At 44.0% G+C, this 24,702-nt stretch overlaps 1 protein-coding gene across 1 annotated transcript in view; it reads right to left on the bottom strand.

The window, feature by feature from the left end:
* Nucleotides 1–5,014: 5,014 nt before the first annotated feature.
* The window catches only part of LOC115336079 (translation initiation factor IF-2-like), a 29,293-nt gene continuing 9,605 nt past the window's right edge, over nt 5,015–24,702 (bottom strand). The window contains exons 4-5 of the mRNA XM_030002590.1: nt 6,006–6,096; nt 5,015–5,470 (exon numbers count right to left, since the gene is read on the bottom strand). Of these exons, the coding sequence (XP_029858450.1) occupies nt 5,354–5,470; nt 6,006–6,096 (208 nt within the window). The 3' untranslated portion in view covers nt 5,015–5,353. The remainder of the gene's footprint in view (nt 5,471–6,005; nt 6,097–24,702) is intronic.

Below are 24,702 nucleotides of genomic sequence, written 5' to 3'. Positions count from 1 at the left end.
CGCGTGGGGGAGGCAGAAATATTTTGGTAGGTGCCATAGATGGTTTGGGTAAGGCTTTCGGACAATCTTCGCCATCCCAGATTCCTCCACGGCTGCGAAGCGGTTAGCACCAGCGGATCGGGAAATGCTTTTGTACGTACATGAGGCCCGTTAGGAGGCACAGCTTTCATCATGGAGAGTTTCGATTGCTTAGATACTGAGCTGGATAAATATTTTTCACAATCCAAGCAGAAGAAGCCGCTTCTAGCTGCAAGGTGGGGCTGCTTTAGTGCACTGTTTGTTGAACAGCCAATTGCTGTTCTAAACCTAATCCTAAAAAATAAGCCACGTATTATAAATAAAGCTGGAATTAGCAGAGCATATGGGACCTAATAAACCCAATACTCATAGGATTAGATGTGAAATATTAAGGTCTGATCCTGCTGGCCTTTCCCATGTCAGCAGTCTCACCAATATTTCTTATATTCATGTGCAAAGGCCTATTTTTTAGATGGGTAATAGCTGTGAGGATCAATTACAGGTAAAGCAGCATGGAAGTGATGAAGTCCTTAAAAGATGACTGGTGACTTTGAATGTCTGGTTTGGGGTGGTTTTTCCTAACTTCCCTTAAAGAATCAAATTCAAGACATCCACAATTATGACTCAAAAAATTACCTCTTGATCTTTGGGGAACAGGCCTTGAAGTCTACAAGGGAAAATATGGACTATAGCTCTCTACCACATCACCTTCAGAAATGTGGCAGTGCTGAAGAAGGAAAAAACCAAAACCATCTAGTTTAAATGATATTTAAATTAACACTTAACGTTAAATAATGCAAACCGCAGAGCAGGACAGCACTGAGCTCTGGCATTACTGTTATTTAGATAGCTGTGTTAACATTAAAAACTCTGATATATTTGGAGGAAAGACTGAAGCTGGAACATCTTTATAATTAAAATGTATGTATCTTGATGAGGAAATAGGTACATGTAAGTCAGTAACGTTGTCAGTGGGGTGTGGGGGAAGATAGAAACATAAGTCACTTGGTCCTGACCTTCTACTGGAAATACAGGGCAGGTTATTTACTCCAGCACCAGCCCGCTCATACATACAGGTCTTTGAGAAGTTAAAAGCATGTTTGCGCTTACCTTGCCTGTCTCTATGCTTCCCCATGTGTGCTCCGTTCTGCACGTCGGTGCAGAAATACCAGGATTAGACTCTTGTCACTGAACCGGCGATAAAGACCATTAACTCAATCTGTCATCACTGGATGCCCATTGCCAGCTGATCTGATTGATTTCCAGTGGATTAGCCTGGATACATCAGATGCTAGAATAACCCAGTAACCTATGACCAAGAATGGTATAGGGAGAGGAGACATCATGTGCGACCTCCTGCGCCTCCGTCTTGTCCTTCTTAAAATACTGAGCTGTGGCAGGCACATATTGATCCCATACGTGATAACAGCTGTTAGCCAAACACACAGATCCATTGTCTGCATCACTGATGGCCAGCTAAGAACAGTAATCACACTTGCTACGCTGGGAAAATAACAGCCATTGAGGCAGACCTTTGCTCTGATGATCCTGTGTTGCTTTAGATGTCATTAAGGGTCCATAATTCTGGCTTAATGCTGGAACATACCAGGATCTCTGGGCAGTGTGAAATCCCCAGAGCTGCCCTCAGAGCACCTCCTATAGGTTATCAGCATAGGGATTTTATCTAACACAGGTGGGCATCCTCATGCTTTGGTGGCTGGAGTGAGGAGGAAGTTGAGCATCAGTTAGAGCTGCCATAGAGCTGCTTCGCCTCCTTGTAAGTCCCAAAGAGCTTGACCTGACACCATGCTTCCATTCTCCTAAAAAACGAGACCTTTTTATTTACATATCAACAGCCTTTTAAGTTGCAGCGGGGGCCTTGTGTCTGCATCAGTCATCTCTCAGGGCAGGCTGCTGGCACTAGCCAGCTCCCACCGCTGCCTCGCTCCTGCTCTGGAAAGCCCTTGTCTGGGCTCATATGCAAACACATGTCCCGCTATAATAGTGACTAACTGCTTCCAAGTACAAAACAAGGCCGCGTGGGATCGCTGGGTTTGCTGCTTCTGCTCGTGTGCCTCCCCTGAGCTCAGCCCACACCACCCACAGCCCCCCAGTGCTACGCTGGAGGCTGCGGGGGCACCTGCGGTGGGGTCTGGGCGAGGAGGACGGGTCTGAGGAACGGCCAGAGTGTGCCAGGTGCTTGGGCTGTGCTGGGGACTTCCCGGGTGTATTGATTTTCCCATGGATCCTAAATACGGGAGCTGACCGCAGGGCCTTGGCCAGGCTCGGTCTCCAGTTGCACATACTTTGCTTGCACAGTTGTAAGCCAGAAAGCCCCTGTAACACCGCTAAATAAGCTCCCGGCATGGGAGTAACCTGTCTGTAAACACACGCACAGAAATAGCTCAGTGAGAACACGCAAGTTAAGTTCCATAAATGCCTTCTCAGTGCAGCAACTATAGAACAAGCACCTTCTTGAAGACGTTGGGATCCTGACAATACCAAGAGGGGCCAGACGGTCTGGGCTGTCCAACACCCACGTTCGCGAACGCCTCGCTGTAAGCCTCAGCGGCCATTTGGTTGACAGAACCAGAGCTGTTGTGCGGGTGCCCTGTGTCGCTTTGCTTGTCCAACGTGGTCAGGAGGAGTTACTCGGCCCCTTGCCACCCCACAAGATGCTTCATGTCACAGTGTGTTGCCATAGGGAGAAGATGGGACCTGCTCCACAGTCCTGGACTCCACGGAAAGATTTCTGTTAACTTTCATGGACTACGAAGTCCATGAAGTTCTGTTCCTGCAGAGAAACCCAATTCCTGAATGCAGTGGGATATTGATCAATGGTTTGGGTTCATTTCCAGTGAGAAGGAGAATACTGGTCTCTGGGGCTTTCCGTAAGAAATACAGTACGGCGGGGCCACTCTTCTTTTAAAGGTACATGGAAGTGCTGGGATTGCAGCACATAAAGGATAGCAGGACAGCTTCTGCAGGCTCCATCAAGCATAAAATAAAACAGCTACAATGCCTCTTAGGAAGAAAGGGAAAATATCTTGCCATGCTTTTTCAATGCAGATCATCATTGGAAAGAGTTACACTGAAAGATTAAGATATTATCCATAATACTTTCATTTGCCATACAGAAAGTTAGACCCATTACCAAAAGACGGCTCCACTTAAGAACCTGCCTCTCAGATTGTTTTCGTAGGTGAGAAGATAACAGGGTATATTTTTGATGGTTATGTTCCCTTCATAACTCTGATCAATGAAATGCTATTGGCTCTGAAGTGTATTTAAATACAGCTTTGCCCACAGATGTAGCAGCAGATCTTTGGCAGGAGAACCGCTGACAGATTTAATTAGCATTCCAATTCAAAGAAATAAACTGAATTGTCTATCACAAAATGGTGTTTGTATCAAGAGGTTTTGCTGCAATATTTGTGCTCAAGACCGAATGACTTACTGTTGCTGAAAAGTGATGGCGGCAGCTTATTCTCTTCCATTCTTTTATATTATCTTGCAGGTAAGTTAAACAAATTAGTGATGTCAGAACATGCTCCTAGGACATGTATGTAGTTTATATGTATGGCAGTATGTCTTCCCTCTTCTGTGCAATCAGTCCTCTGTCCCCTGCTGTGACTAATACCCATTCTTCTCAGGTGCATACTGAAGTAAAAAATAAAGAAGTCACTTCCTCCCACAGTGATTTGAACCAGAAAATGAAAACTTTCTTTAGAGCTACTGTTTAGGTGTATACAAGAAGGCATAAGTGGCCTGCCTCCCCAAAAAACCTCTTGTCTTCTGCCGTAGATGTATCAGCAAGGTTAGTTCAGAGGCTGTAGCATTTTGAGTGCTTTTTTTAAAAACATCCTTTTGTGTAAGTGCCAATTCCAGTTTGGGATGGCATGTTTGGGATGTAACAGCATCCATCAGGCAGATCCAGTGGCACTGCTTATTGTGGGTCTTGGCATCAAGTGACCAACACATAGGTTCAAATGTAGATTCAAATTTCCAGACCTTGTTTTGGTCAGCTGGGGCAAAAAAATGGGGACAGCCTGGCTTCTCACACTGACACATGAAGTCCTTGATCCCAAAAGCTTCCGTGGGAGTTGTGCCCAGGTAAGGAATCAACTCATGGTGGATGCTACGAGTACTTGGTAGTTCCAGTTCCAGCTGTCCTCCCCAGCAAGCTGCTGTGCAGCCCTGATAAGACCTAAAGAAATATCCCAAGCCAGATTGCCCAGGGTGCCGCTCTGACTTGATGGCTGGTGCTGGGGTGACACTGACAGAAACGCAAAGAATCACCAAGGACGAGGGCCTAGCAAATCTATACCCTGCACAGTCTACTCTAGCATAAATACTGGTTTGAAGGTGGAGTTCTCCTCTAAGAAACTGGGAAAAATGTTGCAATGATAACTACAGCTGTTTGAGTAACTTCCCAGTAATACATGAATTCATGGACTTGCTATTATATATATGTATAAATACAGAACATATGTAACATACAACATTCTATATATGCTATGAATAATCCACTTATTCAGAGTTAACAGTATGCACAGTGGTGTATAAAAGGCATCTCAGAGCACTTAGGTTAGGTTTTGATTGACACTCTAGGCATGTGGCATGGCTACCAAGACTTTCTTTACAGTCAGTGAAGAGAAATGGGCATTTCTGGGGTCCCTTTCATCTTCCCCTAAAGTAGACCCCAAAAGTAGGCCAAGCACACCACCCCAGAAATGCTTTTCTCTTCTTTGACTGCAAAGGGAACCTAGGGTGACTGCAGTAAAGAGGTCAATGCCTGAGTTAAAGATTTAAAAATAGAGGAGCTAAATTCCACCCATGTGGTTCAGATAAGGGAGACAAAGTGAAACAGGTCAGAAAACGTTTGATGTGTTCAGTCTGGTTGGTTATTTTTTAATACCACTGAGTCTGATTTCCAGTCACTGCAATTTCACAGCACTGTCAGTAAAAGGATGACTGGGGTCCTAAATACGGAAGAAACTTTAATTAGCTATTGATACAGCAGGGCTTAGATCTGTGGAGATCAGAGTCCCTTTGTGCCAGACTCTGTGCTAAGAAATGATGGGAGACAACACCAGTGCCAGCCTGTAGGCTGAACAATCAGGAGCTGGGAAGGGAAGAAATGCAGAGAGAAGTCGCTCACTCATTAATTTTGCGTGGGAAGTCAGTGCGACGTTGCACTGGTGAGTGCAGTAAGACCGGGTAGAGGTCTGAAAAAAATACATATTGAAATTGGTCTGCTAGCCTTACCCTGCGCCTGGCAAGTCCCAGGAAGGATCTGGCCTCTGGGAAGGGACTTTCTTAAGGCTTCCTGGGGCTAGAGCGGTAGAAGAATCCTCTTTAACTGTGCCACCGGAGGCAACATGGCCACGCACTGCGGAAGGGAAGGACACTGGTGTGAGCAGGAGCTGTGGCATGAGCAGGGCCTGGCGACCTGCACAAAAGAAAACCCAGCGGGTGGAGAGAGGAAGGGTTTCTGGGGCTGAACTAAAGCCGTGGGGACCGGGTACGACAGTGGGGTGAAAACTGCAGTGAGGCTTATGGAAAACACAAGGACTTGATGAACCTCATGCAGATGCCTCTGGGAGCCTAAAGGAATTAACAGGTATGTTGTGGTCAGAGCGGTATGAAACAGAAGCAGTTTTGGTAACAGCGCTTTGGGCTGGGCTGGAGAAGGGTGAAGGGAGGATGTTACAGAGGAGCAAAACCGTGGCCCTTGGTGGAGTGAGAAGCTGTATTTCCAGGCAGGTACGGGGCGTGATAATGTTGGCTCTGAAAGCCAGAAGAAAAGCAAACACACACAGAGGTGGAGAAGCCTCTGCACCTCTGACAGCATTTCCTTATGACCTAGGAAGGGTTCAGCTCAAAGCTCGAGCAGAGCTGGGAGGTGCTCGGCTGCGGAGCCGTGTGGCTGCGGGCTCCCTCCTGCTCTCAGAGCTGCGGCACTGTCCCTGGCGTCCCTGGCTTACCCGCTGCCACCACGAGGGACCGGTGCCCATCCTTGCCACACCGGGTCCACCCTCCCGGCAAGGCTGCTGGGTGCCGTCCAAACTCCAGCATCTGCTTAGAAATACAAATAAATAGAATAATGTCAGCAGAGCAAGCTCCAGGACACCCACATAGTAAAAGCCCTGTCCGGAGAAAGTGCACTGAAAGACTCTTTGGGAGAGTAGGGAATTCAATGTTGGTATCCCACATCCCGAGCCAACACTGTCATCACTAACATTGCAATAAGAGAGAGGTATTAACAGCGTCTTCTTAATGGGACCACGTGTTGGTCTGGCTTTTTAAATGGCTGAAAGTGAAATGAAATACATGGGATCTATTGTGAATACATAATGATTTTTGTTAGTCTTTGTGCTGGTTTTGGCTGGGACAGAGTTAATTTTCTTCACAGTAGCTGGTATGGGGCTATGTTTTGTATTTGTGCTGGACACAGTGTTGATAATTCAGGGATGTTTTCGTTATCGCTGAGCAGTCAGTGCTTACACAGAGCCAAGGGCTTTTCTTCTTCTCCCCCCCACCCCACCAGCGAGCAGGCTGGGGGGGGGCACAAGGATTTGGGAGGGGACACAGCCGGGACAGCTGACCCCAACGGACCCAAGGGATATTCCAGACCATAGGACGTCATGCTCAGCACATAAAGCTGGGGGAAGAAGGAGGAAGGGGGGACATTCAGAGCGATGGCGTTTGTCTTCCCAAGTCACTGTCAGACGTGATGGAGCCCTGCTGTCCTGGAGATGGCTGAACACCTGCCTGCCCATGGGAAGTGGGGAATGAATTCCTCGGTTTGCTTTGCTTGCGCACACGGCTTTTGCTTTACCTATTAAACTGTCTTTAGCTCAACCCATGAGTTTTCTCACTTTTACTCTTCTGATTCTCTCCCCCATCCCACTGGGGAGGAGCGAGCGGCTGGGTGGGGCTTCGTTGCTGGCTGGGGTTAAACCACGACAGTCTTGTTTCAGAGAAAACCTAGAATTCAGTCCAAATTGTAATTTTTTATTTCTGATTTTGCTATTCAGTTGCAGAACCGAAAAGAAAAAAAAAAAAATCTGTTATTTGCACAGCCCTAAATTCTACCCTCCATATGCTGCAGAAAAAGTACAGTTTAAGAGCAGCTTGTTTGATCACTCTCAAATCCCCATCAAACACTTGCTGCCTGGATTAGGGTCTCCCGATATGTAGGAGGTGACTAATTGTCTTCCATTTATTTTGCAAGGATGCTTTTATTGTTACGTGGAGTTGCCATCTGTCCATCTTGGAGACGAGAGTCCCATAAGATTTTAATCCTCAGTGATATAGCTTCAGGTGCCTCTCTAAAGGACAGAGATTGGCCTACCTTCATCCCTGTGGTATGCAGAGACTTCTCCATCTGGCAGGGTTTGAGTGAAAGACTCACCCTGAACGGTTAGATCGTACTTCAGCTCCTCTGAGAAGGGGCTGCGTGAAAGATGAATTCAGTCAGTCAGATGGCCAAATTTAGAATATCTGACAAATTTAGTTTTAGGTTGGCTGCTTCCTTTTTTCTTTAGTTTATTCTTCTTCACCTTAAACCTGTCTTTAAAAACAGATTGATAATCATGCAAATTTTTTGTTTTAAATTGAGAATTTGAAATGCTTCATTTTGAAGATATCTAAGTAAGGTGTTTAGACTTACTGGAAATTTCCCTTCTTTTTTTGAAGTCAAGAGCAATTAGCTAAACTGGAACCGTATTCATGAATAATATCCATTCCAACAGAAAGAGCATTTTTTTTCACCAAATGTTACACACACACATGCACACACAAAGTCAAGTGAATCCCCAAAGCTGCTGCTTTATATAAGACACATGTCCCTTCCTTCCCTTCTGCATGGATGACTGCATGTGTGGGATTTTTTTTTTTTTTTGTAACTGGGATAATAATTAGAAGTAGCCTTCCCCTGCGTGCTTTGTGACCTTTGCAGTCAGGACTACAGTAAGCAGGGATGTGGTTTAGCGCGACTGCTGAACACGCCCTCCTGTTTGTATTTTACAGGCATCGGTGCCGACCCTGGACTCCAGACTCAAACCTGTAGGGCTGGTTAGCTCAGCCTCCCGCCTCTCCGGGTTCGGGCCACCTCGCCATCGTCGCCAGCACCAGCACCACCTACCCAGCAGAATAAACTCCAGTTTACAAAACAAAGGGAAAGTCACTGGCGGGAGGGATGATGAGATCCAAGGCCATCCGCAGGACACCGGTTTAAACCTGGCCTGGGCTGGCAGTGACCAAAAAGCCGGCACGGTCTGACAGCTGTCCCTGACAGCGAGGGGGATTAGCTGTGTCAGCCTGGCTGGTCGACGGGCCAGACAGATGAACCCGGGGGGCAGCCCCGCAGCACTGCCGGCCCGGCTGGACCCCGATGTCTCGCCCCAGCCAGTGCCCCCCAAAGCGTCCTGGCATGGCCACGCTGGGGGGTCCCCCCGTGCCCCCATCCCGGATCTCAGCCTGGCCGATTTCAGATGCTGAAAGGTACACGTGTGAAGCGGTGGGGAAAAAAACATGGAATAAAGCAACAGCAGAATTCTCCACGGGAAAGATGAGGCAGACAGAGGATCGTAAGAAAACTTTAATATTGCCGAACAGACAAATTATTATTGCCCAAGCATTAGTTCTGAAAAATCACATTGCTACACTGTTGCCTAGGTAAAGCAGCATGTGCTCTAATTTATGAAGGCACAATCAGTACATACTAGTACAGGATCAAAAAGGTTGACTGAATTTGCCAATAAATCCTCAACTGGGACAAATCAGGTAGAAATGAGACCGTTGGCAAAATTCTGGCTGACTTAAATTAGTCAGTTCGATCACAGCCTTTAAAATGGACTTTGCTGGAGTTGTCTGCCTTATAAATCAGTGTCCAAATCGCCCATATGCTTCTGCCACAGCAGAACGAAAGGTCTAGAAGCAGAAATCAGCACCTTCTGCGCTGTTACAATGCTGAACTGGAGCAGCAAAGCCCGGCTGTCTCACAGCCATGCAATGCCAGCCCATCGCCACCGACCCAGGGCACCAGCACTGCCCGTCCCCGGCACTGGGAACCTGCTGCCGTGCTGGGCAATAGCGACAGAGCTGCTGTAAGGTGTGCCTCGGGGACCAGGTGATCAAGCCTCTCTAAATCCAGCCTGCTCTAAAACCGAGCTGCGGCGCAGGGCCCAGGGGTAGACCACGTACGTGGGGGGCTCGGAGCAGGTAGCTGGAAGAAGGCTGCTGAGTCCTCCTCCAGCATTGCCCCCCCTCCAGAGATCTGACTCCTCTGTGTACTCCTCCCAATGTACTCATCTGGGCGTAAGAATATTTAGCTCCCTCCAAGGGTTACTTGCAGAAGGATTTCATATTTACACAGTGTTGAGGGAAGTGTTATGAAATGCTTTTCAATGAGCAGCTGGAATGGCATCCATTTCAGATCTGCTTATTTTCTCTCTTGGCCTTCCGGAGAGTTATATGACAATTTAATATTACCCATGACACCTGACAGTGTTAAGCCAATACTTGTTTTATTCAGGGTCAATCACAGAGTTTGCAGGGACCCAAGGTAGAGCAGAGCTCTGGGCTGCCAGGAGCGACAGAGTTCAGCCAGGTTCTGAGTCACGGCCAGAGAGAAAGATCAAGCTCCAGCTCGTGAAATGCCAAATTGGTGCATGGCTTTGAGCTCCTTCCAGAGCACGAGCCCTAACGCAATCGCTTACGTTGCTTTTACTTCCAACCCATCCTGCTCACCATTGTACAGATCATTTGGTGGAGCAGTATCTGAGATGTGGCATCCTAAATAAACTCAGTAGCACGGCTTCAACCTTAACAGGGTTGAAGGAAGTGTACTATTCCTCGTACTTTAGCCATACACTTATTATAAAGACATTTACTTGGTTCCCTGGAGAGAACATGATCAAGTTTTACTCCGAGATACTCAGTAAATCTGACAGTGCTAAATGGAAGGGGTCTCAGCCAAGAATAAAACCAGCTTTAAGCATGGCAGGAGGATAGAGAGAATGAAGGAGAGAGAGAGAACAAATTTATTGCTACAGCTGATCACATATGTTGTCTCGGAGGAGATGCTATGAAAGACATGGAACATCATTTGCACTAATTAGAAGAACAGTGTCGCCCCAATGTATAAATATTTTAGATTTCAACACATGTACTATGGAGGTCATCAGCAGAAGGCCTAAAGAGAGGAGCGTATCGCAAGTGGAAGCAGCTGTTCACGCTCCGGTTTTCCCTGTAGATAACATAAATGACACTGATAGATTGAGCACCCTTCAGGGAAACCTTCTGAAAACAATTTAAAAGACAGAAGGAGAGGAGAAGAGAATGATCTCTAAGACGGTGAAAGAGTTCAGAGGGAAAAGTTGACTTACCCGGGAACACGGAAGGGCCAGAAGGGGTTACTAAGGCTGTCCTTTGGCAGGTACATGTCAAGCAATGGAAAATGAACGCGCTCCTTGGCATCTCCCACCTCTCTGCAAGTCATTATTTCTGCCCGCTGCTGATCAGAACTGCCTGTTTCAGGTTTTCCCCTTGGCACAGCCTGTTCCGTGTTTTCAATTTCCCTTCTGTAAAGCACTTCTATCCAGCTTCCTTAGCACGACTTCTCACCTAAATGCCAGTCACTAACCCCTCTTTTTGAATGATCTGTTTGGCAAGTGATACAGCTGTACTGGTAAAATTAGCTTTTCCCTGCCAGAAACAGCGACTGCTAATTCAGGACAGTTGTCATCTCTTTAATGGAAATTCCACCAGGCTCCTCAGGAATCTTTGCTGGTCTCTGTGGATTACTCTCACTTCTATTATTTTTTGCTGGAAGGCCAATCTGCAAAGACTAATTTTAAATGGATTACTTGTTTTACAATCTGATTTCCAGTTGAAATTAGTAGGAAAGAAGTTGCATGGCTCTCAGCTGGAATTACCTCTGGGGGACACAAACATTTCAGCTCTAGAGACTGTTTCTAGCTAATCCTGTAGAGTGGATTTGATTTTACAAAGATTCGCCCAGCAATATGGATAGATGCAAAAGGTCAAGTTTTTGCCACACGTGTTTCTCAGTTACGTTTGTCCCCCTAGAGGCTTGTATCATCCCCTGTCTGAGTTCCCGCCTCCAGCTGAGCCTGTTGCTCCATAAAAAACTACACACTGACCCTGGGGGGGGAGGGTAAAGCACTTCATAATGGGACAGGAAAATGGGTATCAGACCAAACAAATTGCTGATTCAGTCTCTACAGCTGTCTTGGCTATATTCCTTACAAGACCGGTTGTTCATTAGCTGTCTCGGCCCAACAAAACACCTGAAGAAGCTGATGCTGAAGGTGTGTGGTGAGAACATCGAGCTTCCACCCAGGGCTCGGTGCCCTGCAGGAGCTGCCCTGTCCTCCCAGCAGCACTCGTACAGCAGGCAGGGAGAGCTTTATAAAGCAACGTTTGCTGAATGTGCATGGAGGATACTGGTGCATCCAGAGAGGTCGGTGCTTATCTGATAGTGCGCTGCGTCCCCCAGGTGTTACAGTACGTTGAATCCCTCTTCCTTCTGCCTTATTCATCGTAAAACGAACGCCAGAGAGTGGCCTTAAACACAGTGTTCTGCATGGCGTGGGGCTGCCAGCTGCCACAGATGTAGGCGTTGCAGAAGTGAAAGCAAAAAAGCCCGAGAACTTGAAGTGGCTGGAACCAGGAGCTGAACCTAGGAAAGAGGGCTGGGAAATACTGTCTGGGGTATCTGTTTTGGTAGTCAGAGTTCTCCCAAAGTGCAAGGCACCTTACTCCTCGGGCAGAGGAAGTTTTGTTTGTTTCACCGGCACTAGAAGAGGCCACAAGTCTTTCTAAATCACAGAAACCTGCAGAAAACAAAACTGGAAGTATGAGGAATAACCATGTGATTCCTAGTAGGTGTTTGTCTCATCAGCTCTTGAAGAATTCAGATGATGGCAATTCCACAATCTAGTCCAACACTAAATTACCCTTTAGATCAGACAGTTTTGTTCTGTATAATGTGATTATTTTTTTTGTTGGAGATCAAGATTATTTCCTTGTCTATTCTTCTCTTTTTAATAGTGCATGTGGAGATCAGGTTATTCCTTTTCTCTTTGCTGCAATGGATGGAATATCTTCTGTTCTCTAAATAAAAAAAAAAAATCCTGAACAGATGTTCTCTGTGTGCCTTTTTATCTCCCACAAATTGTGAAGAAAAATATATCAATTAATGCATTTATTTGTAGACATAGGCCTGATTTGCAAATTGGGTGCGTCAAGCATATGTTGCCTGCCTCAGCTGACAGCAGCTTGGGAAGAGGCAGTAATCTGACCACTTTTCATCATGTGAAATTAGGTTGTTTGGACTGGATTAGATCAGATTTGCTCTGATCCATCTCGCTGTTACTCACCACTTTGTGTTCTTTGAGATGGTCACAAAGAGTCTGATTGTTCATTTTTTCCAGCTTGACAATTCAGTGGCTTGGTTGCCCCTTTGAGTAGGTGTTAGCCTTGCCCCCTTTCAGTCTCATGGACGCTCACTGCTCTGCCACAATTCTTTATTAACAATTGAAAGCAGCTTTAAGGCTGTCTCAGCCAACGCCTTGGCTATTCTGGGGCGGATTTCACCAGGCGCAGGCAATCTGAACACATCTAGTTTATCCAATTACTTTCTAACCTGTCATTTTCCTATTCCTATTCGAGTTGCTGTTCTTTTTTTTTCCCTGCTGGTGTTAATTGTATCAGCCAGTTGAACAAGCAATCTCTTTTAATTTCACTTAAATTTTGCCTTCTTCAGCGTACTGCCAAAACATCAGCAGTGTAATCCAACAGTCTAACACCCAGGCCTCTAATCTGAACAGTGGCCAAGTTTTTGGTTGTTTGTTGCTGAGACCTGACATAGAACCATGCATCAGTTGTTTGAACTGTGAGCCTCAGATAGCCGTCCTGAAGCTAAACTTAACACCTGAGGTTCCTTGACTTATTGCACACCTACAAAACACTTCAAGAGTTCACAGAGTGCAATATGGCTAGACAGCGAGTTCAGAGGAGGTCGTACTGGCAGCTTCTATCTGAAGCAGCCTGTGAGGGTCCAACAATTAAGCCCATCTAAGGTTTTCCATATTTAAGCCCTGAAAAAATGCAAATGTACAGCTATCTTAACTAATTCTTTTTCTTCATTGGCAATCTGTGCATTGTCTCTGCTGACCTTCCCCACGGCAAAGGTTTCCTGCAGAGGACACAGTGTTTTCCTGTCCACAGTACAAGGCATGCTGGTGTCTCGTGGCTACGGGTTGCCTTTGACCCTTGAGTTCTCCATGCCATAAAGATTCCTGGAAAGATTGTTTTATTAGAGTTCTCACCGCAATTTCCCTACATGACCTTATGTTATGTCCTTGCAATTGTTTGGCACCTTCAGGTTGCTCATACCTAAAAGCAGAAGCATCCAAAATATCACCCAGATATCACCACTGTCTCTCTCTGATAGAGTGTTCTTTATCATCACCATTACTGCTTTATCTGACTGTCTTGCATTATAAAAGCACAAGCCTTGTTCAAAATCAGGACCCCTTCCTCCCGACTGAGTACTAAAAACACCTGTGAGATGCTATCATATTTTCTCCTTCCCTCGGGGCTTTTAAATGACCTTGAAGAAGGGGAGTATGTGACAAAGGTGGAGCAGGTAGAGAAATGACAAAGGAGAATTGATTTTATAAGTTAACTGTAGGCACAAGGTGTGGCTCCTAATTGTTTGAAAACCTTAAAAGCATTGGCAGAAAGGTCACCTGAACTATCCCTGATCCTCATCAGCAGATTCCCTTTAATTATTTACAACAGCGGACTGGATATAAAAAAGAGAGGCTAGCAGCCATCTGGTTTGGGTTCTTGGTGTGATAGCTGTAACAAAGTCACAGGGACCTTTGCAGTGAAAGTCAGACAAAAGGGGACTCATGGCTGGCAGCCCATTTAAAATAGAGATGGCAGATGCAAAAGGAAAAACGTGCTGATGAGCAAGAGCCGGTAAGGATTGAGGAGCAGAACTGTGGAGCATCTCAGTGGCGCGGTCAAGGTGCACTATCCAATATAAGTCTGAGCTGCAAGTGTTCGAACACACAACTTTGTCCCCCCTGCACGGGCTACTTTGGAAGTCAAGTATACAGTCGCCTGTTACCCTGGGGTCCCCTGCTTGTTCTGTTTTAAGAGGTCAGAACTATGTCCCAGATATTAAACTGCAACCATATAGACTCGCATTGCCAAAAGGGAGTGTCTATTCTGATGACAGGGCTGCTTTGGAGGTAACAGGAATGAGTCATTTTATTCATCAGGGCTTTTTTGAAGATGCATGAAATCATCAGTTAAGATGGGGTCATATCTGCAAGCTCTAGGTTATACTCAGGAGAGCTGAACCGGTCTTTTTAAAATAGAAGTTTACTTCTTCTTCTGGCTTTGGTAGCTAAAGGGCCCTGGTACAGGCTTCTAATAAGTTGTCTTGGGCAAGTCCTAGTCTGTCTTGGGACTTTGGCCAATGAAAAGAGATACTGATCGTGTTCTCAATTGTTTCTACACGAGGGATTTTATACGGAAACCTTGACACTGGTGGATTAAGATCCAGTGGAGACAAGGCTCAAGACTGTGCAGCCAAGGGAAAAACACAAGCAGCTTCCCCAGTGTAGTCATCCCTTCGGAGATCAGGCTTCTAACATTAAGTCATTTCTTGTTTCTGAAATAGTGGATACTTTTTGGTCAGCATTCCTGCAGTCCAAGGAAAGGAAAAGGTTGTTGCCAGTATTCTGGCTGAATTAAAATGGGATTGGCACAAAAGTTAGGTTGAAATGACCTATGCAGATAACTTGATTTGGCAGAGAATAAGGTGCTGTTTATAGTCACAGTAAGAAGCGTGAGAATGCAGGGGTGGAGCTCCTCAGTGGATTTGTAGAGATGTGGGAGCGCAAAAGCGAGAAACACAAGAGAAGGAGACTTGCCTCTTGCCAGCCTCAGGCAAGGAGTCAAGCTTGTGAGCGAGCAGCCTAGAGGACAGAGCTGCTGAGAAACACCCAGCCTCCTGCACAAAGAAATGCTCATCTGTGTTCCTCCTCCTTTCCCACAGCACAGCAACGCCTGTGAAAAATTACAGCGTGTTGGCCACAGCACAACAATTTTAAAGCTGCATTTAACACACTTGTAATATATTCAGCTGGGCTTTTTTTCCACCTAGTAGTGAGTGTTCTGAAAAGCCTGGGACCCCAGAAGCTATCTGCATTAATTCTTCTTGAAGGTTTTATTTTTAGGAATATTTTATTTTAAAAACATATTTTGCCAGCACCAGTAGGGTTTGGAGCCTCTCTGGGCTGCCCACAGGTATGAAAAGCCAAGCCCTGCCTCAAAGAATGTAACAACTGAGAGAGATACATGACATGGAAAGAGTTTGGAAAAATCAGCTACAGCCAAGTCTGTAGGATGCAAACATACATAGTCACATGCAGAAGTGTAATTTTCCACCCATAAAGATTTGAAACAGGCCGATAAAACTGGTGTGCCACGCCTGCACTTCAAACAAGCATGCTAACATGCCCTGCGGAGGGAAAGGAGAGAACCAGGACGTCAGTTGTTTCCATGCGAGAGTGTATATGTATACATACAGATATGCATATGAACACATGGAAATATATATATATGTGTGTGTTTATATATGTGAGTGTGTGTCTGTGTACATATTTCTATGCAAGCAGACATTTTCAGTCCCCCAAGCCATGGGTGAATTGCTGGCTGTGATGCCGAGGGCAGCAGGGAGCGTCAGGGGCAGGAGCCATCCTGGTCCTGTCCTGCGCGGCCAAGCCGGCTGCGGGAGAAGGAGCTGGCGAAGGGCGAGCGTGGCATGGCAGCAGCTGCTGCTGGGGAGCGGAGTAGGAGGCTGCAGCAAGAGCTGCGCAAATTCCTCACTCGGCATTCCTGGCTGGGCACGGAGAAGTGGCAAAGCACTTTTTTGCCCAAAGTAGAAGCTGGCGGACTTCATTACCTCTCGACTATGCCACTGCAGGAGAGCAACGAGAGAAGGGGCAAACTGAAACACAGGCAAGAGCGAGATGACAAGAAAATCGGAAGAGCATTTCTGTGGTGGAATGAAAGGACAGGAAAACCCACAGCAGGGATCATACTGAGGGGATGATGGGGCTGGCAAGATGTGGAAAGATGATATTACCAGGCATGGTTTATATGAGTCAGACAAGAATAATAGAGGTATTACAGTGCAGAAAAGATGAGGCCAATGAACTCATGCTAGTGGAGATTACAGTTCAGCTGCCCATCTTTCCCTCCTCCCTGATTTCTTTTCATTACAAGAATCATAAGAATCCTGTGGGGAGGAGCAAGGGAACTGGCAGTGTTATAGTTTCTCTCCAGAGCCATACTGCAGCAATGACATGGATGGCTGTGGTAAAAAAATGAGGAGGGAAAAAAAAGAAAATGCATCAAGGAACAGACCTGATGAAAGAAGAAGAGTGAAGAAGGTGTGAGAAGAGCAGAGGGAAAGTGGAAAGTCAACATAAGAGAGAGAGGAGGACACTTGCAGCAGTGAAGTCATAGATTTCTGTGACTGGCAAACACAATGTCTGAAAGAGAAAAGACAGAAACCCCAAAAGCTGGAGTGGGAGTGGTATTTGAGGCAGTTAAGTGAGTACCACCAGTCTGTCTGGGATCAACTGAGGAGTAAAAGACCATAAGCAGGTGGTTATCAGGTAGTGGGGATGTCCTGATGGGTGCTGAAGCTTCTGAAGCCAGAGACTGTGATAGCAGTGACATCAGAGACACAGAGGAATCTATATTTTTGCTGCTTATTTCTAGATGCACCTCACCCATACAATTATACTTTAAAAATAGAACGGATTTTAATCACTGAGAAAAAAAATGGAATTTCTCTTAAGTCTCAATCTAAAAATGACATATCAGGGACTTAAAATTGAAATCACTAGTCCATATTTGAAGGGCAGACCAAACTGCTAACCTTAAGCACTCAGGGATTAAAAAAAACCTGGTTCACATGAATTTCAAGCTCATGCTTTACTATCCTTACACTTGCACATTTAAACAGGGTTTTTTACATTTAAAACTACAGTATTATGTTTAGACTTTTACATTTAAAACTACTATGTACAAAGTCATTCAGAACATTCTGCAAGTCCAAGATCTTAAACTAACATTCAACTCCAGAATGAGCAGAACTGTTGAATTCTGAATCTGATTCTCTTCTCAGACAACTATCAAGGAAAAGTACCCGTAAACCCAGTGGACTTGCACCAATGTAAAATAGATGTGAGTGAAAGGAGAGTCAGCTCTTGACGTCCACAGAGATGGTTGTAAACAAGGTGTCAACACATTTCCTCCTGATGCTGATACGAAGGCCTTGTTAATACAGTGTGATGACACTTCAATTGTCATGAAGCCGTGTTACTCATTTTCAGCAGAGGACAGATACATCAAGACTGTAGACAGGATGAAAGTAGAGCTATATCTGCTTATAATCACGCATGACCAGCTGCTCTGAAGCAGTGACAACTCTATGTGCGGAAGCAGTGCATTGAAGTGATGAATGTATATAGCAGTCCACAATTGGAGCACATTTAAATATTAAGCATGGGCTAAACAGCCTGGAGAATTTTAAGTCTTTTACGAAACTGATATTATAACAGGGAAATGGCTGATAGTGTTTTGGTTATGGATATAGAACTGTTATCAAGTATTTACATGGTATTGTACAAAGACGGTAAGACTGGAAGAGTAGGTTTAAATGAAATGAAATGTCCCAGATAGCTTGTCCCAGAAAACCTACCTCAAACTTTAGATGCAATATGCCTAGCCTGAAAAACACAGATGAGAGATAAAACAGTCTTCAAAAACTTTGGCAGAAACTTCACACGCAAAAATAGAAAGTTAAAGTTTTAAAAAATGACTGCTGGTTCGTGACCACAGGGCTAATGAACAAACTGGCAGCTTTACTGAAGAAAATAAATACATCCAGCTAAATATATACTGTGATATCAAACTCCCAGGCTAGCCTACTGAAAACCTCTCATTAGTTTAAATAGTGTACAATTTTATCTGTATGCTAAGAACTGCTTTATCCTACAAAAAGGATTTCTAAATTTGTTCTAATCTTGGAGATTTAATTCTGTGAGGAACTTCTACCTTTTCAGCTGGAAGACATTTCATTATGTCATCCATACAGTGCTGGAAGCAGTGCCATTTTCTAGTGTCACAACCAACCTCCAGGCCAACAGCAGAGCTATATTTGGAAACATTTTTGATTTGCAGACTCTATTTTATGTCACCCATGAAGCACAAGAAGGAAGATACCCTTGTCCTAAACAAAAATAAACAAACTTTTTCCTTCAAACTGCTGTTTGAAATTTCCTGATTCATTATACTTGCAGAGCCAGACTGGACATAGTATGGCCTGTTCACTGCAAGGGAAGTTACCTGGGTTTAGCCTATTGAATCTCTGGAGATACAACCACAAAAAAACTGTCACAAATGAGAAAAAAATAGGCACTGGTGGGGTATGCTACAGGTGCCTATGTCTCTTCCTTGATACGGGAAGAAAAATAAAAGATTAATTTATACTGGGAGCCAAACTTTTAAGATGCCTAATGTTGGCAGAGAGGGTACTGCTCCTGATGACTAAAACTCCAGCTCCCCCAGCTCTGTATCACGAAGACACAGCATATATTCCATGCAAAATTTTGCATTGTTGTTCAACAAGCCAGAAGAATTCAAAATAACATTATTCCCTGCAGAAGAATCCAGAGTGAACCTGGTTCTCAGTAGATGGTGTCCACAATAGCCTGTAACTGTGACATTCCTAGAAAGTGGCTGCATAAAGTCACAAGGCTGAATTTTGCCTATACCCAAATTTTTATACTAAGTAGTGCCAAATATTTGTGCTTTATGCAACTAATTTCAACTGTTATTCAAACAGGCTCTTTCCAATGACAAACATACTACCACCATGCTCCAGTCAGTCATGCTGGTTCTTGCAGCGGGGCCGCTTTGTGCTGATTGACCTAGACAGGCTTCGACAACAGAAGATCCAAGGAGAAAGAAATCCCATAGTCAATGCTTTTGAGAAGAAACTCTGCCTTGAGATTTGGTAACCATAGGCTGAACCTGAACCATCATTGCTGTGTATGTACCTGTGACAGCTTAATCGGGCAGACTTTATTTTTGTATGGCTAGCTTCCAGTTATTGAACAAATTTAACAATACCTAAAATGGAAGTGATTTCCTTGGTAGTCACTACTATCTTTAGTGTGCCCTCACGATCCTCTCCATTTTGAAGGGCAATATTCTGATGTCTACCCTATGCTTCTCTAACTTTAGGGCCACACTCTCTACTTCTTCCATGGATGATTTACAAGTGTTCTGGGCCAAAGCCCCTAGCACTACATGAGTCACTTCATCCAAAAGAACCCAAAGGCATTTCAGAAGATCCAATTCTATTAACATAGTTACACGAATAATCCTACTGGGCTTGGTTTTGCTCTGCCTTGTATTTTCTGTAGCTTGTTTTGGTCTCTGACAGAGGCTGCGAAGTGCTTCTCCTCTCACTTGGGAGTATTTTAATGTGCCTAAAACCTCCACTGCTGCTGTCATTAGAAGGAGTAGCACAGTATCCCTGACAGAGTAAAATGGAATAGGATCGGACCTAAAATATGTGAAGCACAGAATGGAATCAGTTGGTTCTAAGTTGCAGGGAAAACACCTTGTACACATGCAGAATATTATGAGCACTTTTACCATAGCTTTATCCAAATAAATAGTCCAGCTACATGATGCTACATGTAAAGGCAAAGTAAGTTAGCTTTGATATCAGGATGAAATTAGCTACCATATCATACATTTCTTTTGAAATCGAGGTAAGGGTTCCAAAAATGAATCAGGTTATGCTCAGAAATAAATGGCTAATAGCTCTGGGAGGCAAGATTTGTGTCTCTATTGTTACTTTCTGAGTTACATATTTATTTTCTGCTATGGATGGTGAAATATAATCTAGCAAATTTAATGAGTTTTTTTTGGGGTTGGTGTTTTTTGCTTTTTTTTTGCTTGTGTCATTTTTCTCAAGAGTCAAAACAATCTGATTTTTGCAGTTGAGGGGAAGAATGCCAGGTTGTTCTACACAGTAGCAATTACAATACAAATTGCAAGCAGCAAGCAAAATCTGACCTGTGTGGTCTAGGAGTGGACTGTTAATGTCCATTCTGAAAAAATACATATATTCTGCAATATTTTATTAATTGATCTTGACATATTTATTATTTTTATTGAATGCGTACATCATAAATCTTACTTTCTATCTACTGACCACACACAAATGATACACAACATGAATGAGGGGGGAGCCTGAGTCTTTGATAATCCAGGTGGGGAGCTGAAATTTGGTAATAGAGGGCACTCAAATCAGACACAAAATGCTTCAGACAAGAACTAATTGCTGGAAGTTGAAGCCAGACATATTCAGACCAGAAATAAAATCAAAGTGTTGTAACAATGGGGAGAGTCACTGAAGTTGAACACACAGGGCTTATGATGAATTCTCCACCACTGGAAATACGATTGATTTTTCTTTTTTAAATATAGGCTCTATTTCAAGTACTGATGCTGGGTCTAAAGAAGGATTTTTCTTTAATGAGTCCTACGGCCTGTATTACACAGGACTTCAGACCAGGTGATCACCGTAGAGCCATGTGAACTTAAAATCTGTGAATCTGCATGTTGAAACAGCTTTGCAAACAGTGTGTAGATGGACGCTTGTCCCAGGTAGATGCTGAGAGTTTTGGGGTAATTTACATTTTGACCCATTTCCTAGATTTAGAGCTTCTGCTGTAGAATACTCTCATGACCCACTTTTGTAGTTGTCTCCATTTCTGACAATAGCTGCATTTTCTCATATCCTTTTCTCTTGCTTGCAGCTGAGATGCTGTTGTGCAAGGTGAACTTTGAAGAGGCAGTCTAGATTCAGAAGCTGCTCTTCAGCTGTCTAACAAGAAAAATGCCTGTGGGCTGAAAATAGAACGGTTAATCTAGATCTGGCTGATAGATTGGTTACACTAAGGATATCTCAGCTGATCTTCAAATACAGAACAAGGACAAGACTCTGATAAAAGAGCATTGATTAGGAAAGCTTGCAAGGTGAAAGAAATGGTAACAGAGAGGAGATCAGAGTTACCAGGTAGTGCAGTCTTGACTGATTCTTGTCTACAGCTATAACTGCTCCCCTTCACCATCTTGTTACATGTGTGGGGTTTGTATCTTTTTGACAGATAGGCTAGAAAGACAAAACCTACAGGAAGATCTGAATTACCAAATACAGCTGTCAACTTTGTGTGTCACTCGAGTGTGACTGAAGATTCCTGGAGATCCAAATAGTTCATTTCCTTCACGTCAAAAGTGAGAATGAGTGTCACTGGCCCATACTCACAGCTTGTAGTGTTTAGGATACCAATCCATTCTGCAGTGAAGGTCATAATTTCTTCTTGAAGAAGTTGTTTGTGCCTGCCAGATTCTTTCATATTGCATATGAAAAGAGTACCCCATATGTTGTGAAAAAGTCTGCAGGAACTGACAAAGATTCCTTAGTATTACTAAATGGAATAAGAAACCTTAACTGTAGTATGCAGCCTGTTTACCCACAAAGAAACCCATTTTCCCAGGGCTCTGTTCCGCAAGCATGTCCATCTATCCCTTCAGTCCACACCTCCTCACCTACACTGTGCACCGACTTGACACTGGCAGGCCATGGCATATACTGAATTCCCTAGTTTCCCTCTCAATCTCCTCACATCCTTCTCCTTATCACATCCTTCCCTTGCTCTCAGCTTCCAGCACTGTCTATAAAAGCATCAAAGCCTGCAAAGCCTCAAAAATGAAAAGACAGGGCAATCACAGCCCGAGGGGGCAGAGTCACAGGCAGCTGAGGGCAGGAGGAAAGGTTAGGGCTTGTCATGGATGTGCACAGATGCTCTCTCCTCAGCATTGCTGAGGAGGGAGCCCCACGGAGCCTTGCAGCACTCGTGCTATTCTTGCCCAGGGCCCTGCTGAAATTAGTGTCAGTCTCAAAGGAAACATGCAACCCTTAAAGATGCTAAGCAAAATTTTTTGCGAGCACAGACTACATGCGCTAAGAACCAATGCTTAAGAAGTGGATATCAAATCACTGATTTGAAACAGATTTTAAAGATGCAGATTTTAGAAAGGTAATTTTGTTGATCTTGTGCAATATCACTGGGAAAGACAGCAAAGTCATGTTTCCTAATTGGAGCTGGATGAAGAGCACATTTGTTTAAAGATCTACAGGAGTGTGCTGGTACTGAGCATTCCCATTTGGGGTACAGAGAATTCCGTATTTGCCATAATGCCTGGTACTTATGAGTCAGTCTCATACCAGGTCCTTCTTCTGCTATGAAAAAAAGCAACGTCGGGATGTTCCATCTACTTCCCTGGGATCTGTATTAAAATGGAAATTACCCTCAAAATCACTTCAGGAGAAGAAAATGGCAGTCTTGACATTTTATGAGCCATATGGGAAAGAAGGGCTTAAGCATAGTGCTTCTGTTTCTTTCTCTCAACTGAAGTTGACAGTAGTCTGGTTGTTTTTCAAGTTTCTACATTAAGGTTTGCTTATATCTAGGTGAAAAAAAAAACCAACCCAAAACCAACAAACTCTTGTATGACATGTCTGGCCTAAGCTGACAAGCATACTGCATGGGTGATTTATATTTAGAGCAAGGCCCAGAGGTGTCTAAAGCAATCTACTCTCAAAAGTAGAAGTTGTCATATTCTAAATCTGCTCTTAAAGAAAACTGGACCTCAGTGTTATTTTCTGGTTAAAATATACAATACTGAGAAGAAAGGGCAACGTTTGAGAACAAACATGATGTCCAGAGTTTAATGACGCACCTGATTTCAGGAAGCTTTATCCCTATAGACAAATGGCCAAAGCAATTTTGCTTTAATCAGTATGAATGGGATTTATGCAACTGATAGACATTTTTACACAAGTTACTGGCAAGTGCATTGATTGTAGATGCCTGGCTTTTGGGGAATTATCTTTGCCTTCTTCCATGTGATGCTCATGGCAGAGGTGCTGCACTGGGCGCTGTTTTGTAAGTCGATGTCTTCCTCACAGCCGCTGGAACCACAGCATGTCCCTAGGGCATGTTCTCTGCCTGAGCCCCTGTCTTTTGCAGCTACTGTCATTTCAAAGACTTCACATCGCAGTGCTTGGGGAAGATGGGAAATGAAAAGGCCTCCTTGTGGGAGATTTGATTGCTCGAGGTTAACTTTTGGGTTTGTTTTCCAAGCAAATGTTTCTGCTCAACTGGAGGTGTGTTCAAAGATTGTCATGTTTCATGGCTGAGATATTCTGTTGATCCTCCAGCTATCCTCTCATGTAGATTTTGGGGGATTTTGCTCCACAGTAGCAAAGAAAGTGTTCAAATTTTCATGAGGATAGGTCAAAATAAATTGAGAAAGTTTCTTTATCTCTCCATGCTAATCAGCACAGCAAACTTCTAAACATTTATGGCTTTCTTTGTAAAGAGCATGAAGCAGTCAGGTGTCATGCCTGATGTTGATGGTCACTATGAATGACCTTCTTGTCAAACAAGTTCCTCTCCACTGCTATTAGCTCCCTAGAAGTGAGCATGTGGGATCTGTTATATTCAACTGGTGTTGTTACAGCACACCTAATGCTAGTTGAATATTTGCTCAGAAGACTTATCTTCTCAAGGGATCAACATGTTTTGATTATTTAAAAAAAAATGTACATACGTGAAGCAATGATTCTCCTCTGTGCACTCCAACTTTCAGCCTGAAAAGAGAAAGCTCTTTTGAACTGAATGCCATGGCAGAAGTCTAGGAAATGGACCAAAAGATTTTGTATTCTTACAGGATTTGGGAAAAGCTGTGGAGCAGTGTGGAATTTCTACGTTAAGTCTTGGAAGCAGCAACTACAACGTTGGCTAAAAGCCAAAAGAGGAAAATGATTTTAAAAAACCAAAACAAAACAGAAACCAAAACCAAACAGCTATCCTTGGAAGAAGTGTGCTCTGTTCTTATCAGCTCTTGTACCTCCAGTCCTCTGGTTTGCTTCCTGTGGTTCTGGCATTTTGCTGATAAGACTTTCATCTCAATAATAATAATAATAACAACAACAACAACAACAATAATAATAATAATAATAATTAGTGGCACATATTTATACTGTATTATTTCATTAAAAAGCCAGAGACAAGCATTTGCTTTGAAAAAAGGCTTTAACTTCCTTTTTGGCAATATGTATGTTACCTCTCTGTTTAGTGGCACTCCCCAGGTACTGAAGATGTCTTAGTTAGACCTGTGCTGTAACCTCACATCACACACGGCCTGTGTTACCTCTCAGAAACAGACCATCTAGTACACATTCTTGAAACTGCAATTTAGGTACAGTCACCAGTCTGGCACCCCATTAAAACTTCCAGAAGGAGAAGACACACATTTCTTTTCACGACATCTTTTTGCTGCCTGAATGAATCTTTATGTATCCAGTGGTTAAGGAATTCATCCCTTTGACCACACCACTCTGAGGTGCCATTAGGTTGAGAAGCTCGGAATTTTTGTCAACTTGCAATAAATCGTTTCTCAGGAATGTGGAGT

This window comes from Aquila chrysaetos, chromosome 26 (assembly GCF_900496995.4).
Source record: "Aquila chrysaetos chrysaetos chromosome 26, bAquChr1.4, whole genome shotgun sequence".
Lineage (NCBI taxonomy): Eukaryota > Metazoa > Chordata > Aves > Accipitriformes > Accipitridae > Aquila > Aquila chrysaetos.
The sequence above is the reverse complement of the archived record's forward strand: the minus strand, read 5'-3'. Positions and strand labels throughout refer to the sequence as shown.